The sequence below is a fragment of the Rhodamnia argentea genome, chromosome 9, assembly GCF_020921035.1.
Source record: "Rhodamnia argentea isolate NSW1041297 chromosome 9, ASM2092103v1, whole genome shotgun sequence".
NCBI classification, from domain to species: domain Eukaryota; kingdom Viridiplantae; phylum Streptophyta; class Magnoliopsida; order Myrtales; family Myrtaceae; genus Rhodamnia; species Rhodamnia argentea.
The window spans coordinates 5,194,737-5,202,621 of NC_063158.1; the positions used below are offsets into that span (position 1 = coordinate 5,194,737).

The 7,885-nt window shown below is 38.2% G+C and overlaps 1 protein-coding gene across 1 annotated transcript; it reads left to right on the forward strand.

The window, feature by feature from the left end:
- The first annotated feature begins 2,017 nt into the window (after positions 1-2,017).
- On the forward strand, positions 2,018-4,110 carry LOC115737044. Its single transcript, XM_048285355.1, has 7 exons — positions 2,018-2,186; positions 2,310-2,396; positions 2,509-2,706; positions 2,921-3,085; positions 3,177-3,230; positions 3,349-3,492; positions 3,658-4,110. The coding sequence occupies exons 1-7, from the start codon at positions 2,040-2,042 to the stop codon at positions 4,042-4,044; spliced, it is 1,182 nt and encodes a 393-aa protein (XP_048141312.1). The 5' UTR covers positions 2,018-2,039; the 3' UTR covers positions 4,045-4,110.
- The last annotated feature ends 3,775 nt before the right edge of the window (positions 4,111-7,885 follow it).

The following is a 7,885-nucleotide window of genomic DNA, read 5'->3' on the forward strand; positions in this document are numbered from 1 at the left end:
TGCAAGAAATACACGTGGACTTTAATTTAAAAATTATCTAAAATATTTAAAAAATTAAATAGATAAAAATAAGCTAAAAATTAAAATAAAGAAAGGTTTCGTTCAGGCAACGGGGGTCAGCGACCCCCGCCGGCCAACCCCCACCCTCACAGCTTGAATGAAACCATCCCATCCCTTTTTTTTTTTCAAAGATTTCAGCTTATTTTTTATTTAATTTAATTTTTCTATTAATTTTTTATCTTAAAAGTCAACATGAAAGTCCACTTGGCCAGAATATGCTACATCATGTAATAAATTTAAATGTAAAAGCCACATATTTTATTTGATCGGAATTTCTCCAATTTGTTTGGCACTTAAGTGATCATTTTTTTTTTTCGATTTTGGCACTTTAGTGATCCTTTTTTTTTTTTTTTTGCACTTAAGTGATGGTTTTGAAAGTTTTGGCACTAAAATGAGTGTCGTACACAACTTATTGGCACTTGTAATGTTCTTCTCCCATTATTTTTCCGGTCTAGCTTCACTACCCGTATTCACCGCTTTTATGAGGTTCTTTGGGTCCTAAAAATGAAACTATTGAGTAGATTAAGCCTAATAAACTAAGTTAATTAAATTAAAATACTTTATGAAATAGTGAAATCTAACTCTCCACATTACTCAAAATTACAAATTATTGCATAATTTTTAGATTATAACTGACTCTGCCCATCCCATCTCAACGTACTTTTTAATATACAATAATAAGAGATTGAGTTTATCAATTTCTTTTCCACGGGTCAATGACAGTTATAGAATGAAGTAATATTATGGACAAATAGAGTCAAAATAATGACAAGCTTGTATTTTTTTTTTACAGATGGCAAACATGCATATTATTCAGTGAAAATTATATGATTATTCATAAAGGTAGTTGAACTTTATTGTGGATCCGTTATTGCTTCAAAGCAAAAGAGAAACTTGGATAACACCTATCTATATAGATATAGATATATATATATATATATATATATATATATATATTTGGCCAAGAAAGATAACACCTATATAAAATACTACTTATTTGCGTTTTTTCTTGGATAAACAGATGCAGTCTAAACTAATTGATGGGGCATGATCATTAGCTATTTTTTCTTGGATAAACAGGCAAGGGAAATAAGTTCCCCGTTGTTTAAAAGCTTCGATAACTTTAAATGGAAATTAGTAAACAAAGTGACATGACAGCTAAATGTCATAAGATAAGGATATTGAACCAACATTCTTAGCATTTTATAGGATTACCAAAAAGATTTTAGAGTTGCTTGTAATTGGTTTTAAAACATGTGAGATGGCAAACGTCGGTCGGAGGATGCTCGAAGAGGGCTGGATGAGGGTTGCCCTCACCCCGATCTGTTCGAGGTCCACCCTCGCCGACCATAGGCGAGCCCTCGACGAGGCTGGCCTCGCCTGATCTAACGAGGGCTTGTAGGCCCTCGCCCAGCCGCAAGGAGCTCGCGGCAAAGAATAAAAAAATAAAAATAAATAAAAACTAGAATCGAAATTGTCTTTGGACGAAATGTCCTTAATCAGTCGAAATATTTAGCCCCCCGGTATTAAGCCCTTATTTGAAATTGTCATGGCCACTTCAAGACCTTAGTTAAGACTAACATGGCCACTTCCGGCCCTTGTTCGAAAAAATGAGAGTACTTTTAAGTTTTTATTTGAAATTTTTCATTAATTACACAATGACCTGCCATTCACATGTGCAATAAATAACTACTCATTTGCCGCTTTAGTCAAACACAAAAAGAGGAAGGACCAAAAAAAAGGGTGGTTGTGCAGCTTGTTGCTTCTGTATTCCTTTAAGAGCAGATAATATCTTCGCCTCTTAAAATGGTAAAATCATTCATGTAAAAATGGAATCAACGACCGAGATCGAAAACCACCGGATCCAACGGGGGATATCGGCCGCTTAAGAGGCGCTAGACCTCGTTATATAGGCACTTCTCTCTCATATTTTCTTATACCTATCTTCGCATCTCGAAGGAGAGCTTCGGGACACAGCAATGGCTCTGGTGAAACTGTTGCTGGCGCATCTCATTTTGTGCAGCGTTTATGGTTATTGGGGCAAAGCAACAAGCATTTCCAATGATGATTCGGAGATAGAGGCACAACTAAAGATTTTGAATAAGCCTGCCGTCAAGACATTTGTGGTACTGCTTCTACAAATTCACAGCTTCTTCTATTTTTAACAACAATTTCTGCAAGTATTTTTCTCAGCAAGTACTAATGTTTGCTTGACAAATGGTTTGACCATGTTCGATACTTCTACGAAGACTAAAGACGGAGAAACCATCGATTGTGTGCCCATTCACAAGCAACCGGCATTCGATCATCCTTTACTCAAAGATCATAAAATTCAGGTAAAGATGTTTATCAATTTTTCCCCCCAGCAATCAACCAAACTAGGGGAATAGTCTAAACATGAAATTTGGGTCTCTCATGTTTTCCTTGATTTTCATGATTTTTGTGCAGCTAGAACCCAATTTGCCTCCTTTTGAAAAGGATACACCTCCCCCGAATGCAAAATCCGTAAATTTCGGCTTGAGAGAACCTTGCCCCGTCGGAACAGTTCCCATCCCTCGAGTGACCAAGGAAGATTTGATAAGGGCAAGATCCATTCCTAAAATGCCATCTATATCTACTAGGGGACAGACTAATTACAATCAACATGTACTCTCTCTCTCTCTCTCTCTCTCTCCGTCTCTAGTGTGTACAAGAATCAATAATGAGAAATATTGAAATCCGATTGGATTTCATTCAAATAAGATATTATGTATGCCTATTGAATCATGGAACCATTGACAACATTCAACTAGGGATGAAAGTAAGAATTATAAGATTTTTCTCACACCATCTGCTTTAAAGTATGTACGATCACGCACAGGTGGTTTCTTTAAGAGACAATCAGGTAGAAAACATCAAATATGGAGCTGGTGCGAGGATGACCGTCTACAATCTAACTGTTGCTCCTGACCAGTTCAGCTCACACAATATATGGCTTGAGACAGGTCCTATAGAGCATATTAGCATGATCGCAGCCAGTTGGCAAGCAAGTGATAGCTTTTTTTAAGTTTTAGGAAGTCAAATTACGATTATGAAAAGAGAAAGCGAGAATTTGTCTAACGTGTTTTATTTGCTAGGTCAATCAACAATTAAATGGCGATAGAATTTCCCGATTATTCACATACTGGACGGTTAGTTTGGACATGCTTTGTTAATTGGTTTCCCCATTGAAAACTCCGTTCCTCCAATTTTTGTATGCAAACCGGAGCAAAGTCGGATCATCCGTTGACTAAAGCATTGTTCCTGTAGGGTGATGGTCATCACAATGGGTGCTATAACGTGCTATGCCCAGGTTTTGTTCAGATCGATAGGGAAGTAACAACCAATTATCCATTCTACGATACTTCCGTCATCGGCGGGAAGCAATACGAGCTGCTGCTTCGAGTTGAACAGGTAAGCTTGATTCATCAAAGCTCATCCAAGGCATATCAGCATTCTCAGCCTTAAATAAAGATGTCCACATCGTATTTTCTGGCAGAAAGATCGAATCGGGTAAATGTCGGACCTTTCTAACATGCGCAATGAAGCTTGTTAATGAGATACTTTGTTTCCGGCCAGGACTTGTATACCGCGAACTGGTGGTTGATCGTGAACGATGATCCTCCGGTTAAAGTGGGTTATTGGCCGAAGGAACTGTTCGCCTATCTACGCAATGGCTCGCTGCATGCGGCTTGGGGAGGAATCGGCATGGAGGGAAGTGATGGATACTGTCCTCCGATGGGAAGTGGTCGATTTCCCGACAGCGACTCCGATTACACACATGCGGCGTACTTCAGGAATATGTACTGGCTTTACAGATTTAGCGCCCGCCTTCAACCTTCCAAGAAAATCCGAGAATACGTCGATAAGTCCAACGTTTATGGCTTGACGAACCATGGCAATGTACGGAAAATGGGGTACACACTTGGCTATGGAGGCCAGGGAGGTTACTGTAGAGCCCAATGATTTCCAGGGAAGAAGTAGTTTTGAGCAGCTTAATAAAGCAAAGCTTGAGCACCTTCTGTAATTCCAAATTGCTTTTTGAACTATTTTCTAGGGCCGAGCATAACGAACCTATTGAATCGGAAATCACCTTAACCGAACTAAACTGGCCAATTTGATCCGATTCTCGGGGGCTCCGGTCCGGTTCCCCGTTACAGTCAATTCGGTTTCCGGTTCCAAAGGGGAATCCCACCGGACCAACCCATATTTTTTTTTTTGGAAAAAATTCCGAAATGTAAATCAAAACTCAAATCTAAGATGCTTGGGATGCTTAGTATGACTTTCAGGTTTAGTGACAACGCAATGTAATTAACGAGAGATGGCCCGTTGAATATGTGGTTAACGAAAAAAAAATTAACGACAAATCGCCAAAAAAAAAAGCACCCGGTCTAATAATTGGATCGCCTGGAAATCAGACCAGACCGAATGGTGCTGTCACAGTTTTTTTATGGAGGAAACAGGGAGACGGGATTCACCGATTTCAAATTTTTTTTGTTACCTTCCCATGTTTAAGTATTTAGAAAGGGCCAAGAAGCACTAATTTGAAAGGGAAATCTCACAAATCGAAGTAAGTGGATATTATTCCACCAAAGAAAAGATAGTAGTGTATATGATTCTCCAGCCAAAGAAAATATTTGGGAATATTGTTTTTAAATTAAAATAAAATTAATAACTCAAAAAAAGAAATAGGAATGTGAATATCTAATATTCTTTGTACTTTCAATTAATTTAGGATTTTGGGACCGATGAATCAATGGCCGTGGAGAAAGGTTCATTAGCCTCTGCTTCTTTCAACATAAGTTTGCATCTTCAGACGGCCTAAGAAGTAAGAACCACGAACACCACACGAAACCCGTTGAAGTTTGTTTGCAAAATAAACAAAAGGGCCGTTTCTTTCAATTCCACATCGGATGGAAGAAAGAGCGCAAGTCACTTTATTAATTAGAATGCTGTTATAATCTTTCAAATAACGCAATGGGCAAGTGGGCTAAACCTCACTACACTAACTTGCAGGTGCGCGATTATTAGGTGCCATTAGTACCCTTGCGCGATCGCAGGTAATTATCGGCATTAATCAATTAAATTTAATAAAATTAACTGTAATATCCTAGCAAAATCGTGCGGCTGTTCACTTAGGAGTTACAGTTATTTTTAATATTAATTTCGAATTTTAATCGATTAATTACGCCCAATGGTTGCAACTCTTCGGGCTTGATAGTTTCGGACATAAAGAGTTGCGTCCGTGCGAGTTAGCGGTTTTAAAACTTCGAAAAGCTGCAATCTCTCATAATAAACTGTTTTTGGGGAAATGAAAAGGTGTGATTGAATAAAATGTTTTCGGACACGACGAGTTGTATGAGAATTAACTACTTTTCGGACGCGAAAAGTCGTGTTCTTTTCTCATTATATATTCAACTATACTGTTCATCTTCATAACTTCGCTTCTTCAATTTCATATTTTTATTTCTTTCATAAAGAGATGCGGTCTTCTTTTCTGATTGTGTTTCAAAAGAGTTCTTGGAAAAGCATTAGAATTGCTATGTAATATTCTCATTTGAGACTTTGTTGTATTCTAGAGGATCTTTGCCAGTAATCATTAGCAACGTCATGGGACAAATAACTCCCTAAAGAGAGTGCTATCACGTTTGAGAGTCTAATTCCATTGTTTATCCCATTCGCTAAATTTCCCAACAAAACCGATGGTCTCAACCATGGCGGATACTTCAGGCGGCCGTACTACATTCCTTCCGGTAGAAGTTTGCATCTTTCCTCTTTCGTTCAAGGCGTTCGAGTGGGTCGCCAGATCTCACGTTTATGAACTGGTTTACGATCGCCTTGTTCTCGCTCAGTTATGGAGGCCCGGGAGGTGATTGTAGACTTCAGTGGCTTTACAAGGAAAACCTGCTCTGAGCTAATAAGCAAAGCTGCTCCTTTGACGGTCGTAAACTTTTTCCTAACCATTTTTCTACTTTTGAGTATGTGCTTAAAATTCCATGATTGTCATCAATACAGCTATATTTATAAATTCACTATGAAAGCTCAACCTAAATATGATTTTAGAGACAATAGATTGAATAAATAGCAACAATTGCGCAAGAACTAGTAGTAGTCGATGTAAATCTGATTCCGAACTCTACTATTAGAAGGGAAGAAAAATAAACAATTTAACGCACAATGCAACATGAAACACCCCCTTTTTGTCCCAAACAAAAGGCCGTCGGGTTCTTTTTATTCTTGTCTCTAACTCTCCTCTCTCTGACTTTTAGTTTGTCTCTTTGCATAGCGCGGGAGTCGAACCTCTCACCTATGATACTAGCGTCTCCACACCCCAATATGTTTACCAGCAGAGCCACATGCCTATTGGCAAGGCTGCTGGTTAAGATCATAAAAATTACGCAAAATGAAATTGACGGTCGAGATTAAAACCATGAGATTGGACGGTGGACATTAGTGCTGAACCTCATTAAATAGGCATTGATCTCTCATTTTTTTTTTCCTTATACCTATCTTTCATATCTTAAAAAAGTGTGTCAAAACCAGCAATGGCTCTGATGAAACTGTTGCTGGTGCATCTCGTTTTGTGTGGTGTTCATGGTTCTTGGGGGCGAAGCAACAAGCATTTCGGAAAATGAATCGGAGATAGAGCCACAGTTGAAGATTCTGAACAAGCCTCCCGTCAAGACATTTGCGGGGGTACTGCTTATATGAATTTTGTAGCTTTTTTTCTTAATGGAATTGAAGATGGTGAGTTTTAGGCGCTCTTCTCCTCTGAGTTCTACCCATTCCAATGTCATTCTTTTCCTATATAATGAGTTTTAGGCTTCGTTTGTTTCACGGAAAAAGAACAATTCGAAAAAAAAAATCTAAAAATGATCGCTTATCTCGCTCACTAAAATGAGCTTACGCGTGAATTGTTGTAGATAATGACAGCATTTTTCATTGTATAATTATTTTAAGAGATACCGGTGATTGTTTTTAGGAAAATATGTTTTCAATCATTCAATTTTCGCAAAACAAACGAAACCTTAATTTTAGATTGATAAAAATAAAAACAATTACGAAACAGTGAGATGGGCTCTCAACATCACCCAAAATTTTAATAAATTTATATTGTGACTAACTCTGTCCATCCCAACGTATTATTTAACACATAATAATAAGAGATTGAGTTTACCTATTTCTATTCCACGGGTCAATGGCAAGTATAGAATGAAGGAATATCATGGACAAATGGCAAGCATGCCTTTATTCAAGGGAGAATTACCAAAAAAGTCCTAAACATATTGCAATTGTGTCAATTCAGTATTAAATCTTTTTTTGTGTCAATTCAGTCCTAAACTTTTTACATTGGTGCCAATTCAATCCATTTGGCTAGCCGGCCGATTGCCGACGTGGCAAATTTTAAATAATATTTTAATATTTTAGAAAAAAATTCAGCCTTTCTTTACTTTTTTTTTTTTTTTTGGGGTTTGAGCCGGCCACCGACGGAGGTCACCGGCCCTTGGGCAAGGAGGGCCTGCGAACCCTCGCCGTGGCTGGGCGAGGCCAAATCTTGGCGGCTGCAACTTCCTCGCCGGGGCCGCCGGCAACGGTGGGCATGCCAACATAGCCATGTTGATATGTTGTTTTATCATGTTCTAAAGAAAAGAAGCCCTTTTTCAAAACCATATATCGAGGTTGTTGACATCTACTCCTGATTTCATGGTTAAGGTTTAGCCATTCTGAAATAAATTGCTGGTGCGTTCGGTCTCCAAGTTTATGATCAATTAAAAATATAGATCTTCCATTGGGGATCTTTGTCAAT

Excerpts from the sequence above, each read along its gene's own strand:
- LOC115737044 (XM_048285355.1), top strand. The coding sequence starts at position 2,040 with ATGGCTCTGGTGAAACTGTTGCTGGCGCATCTCATTTTGTGCAGCGTT. Across the intron at positions 3,231-3,348 it reads GATTATTCACATACTGGACG|GGTGATGGTCATCACAATGG; the intron begins GTTAGTTTGGAC and ends TTGTTCCTGTAG. Across the intron at positions 3,493-3,657 it reads TGCTGCTTCGAGTTGAACAG|GACTTGTATACCGCGAACTG; the intron begins GTAAGCTTGATT and ends GTTTCCGGCCAG.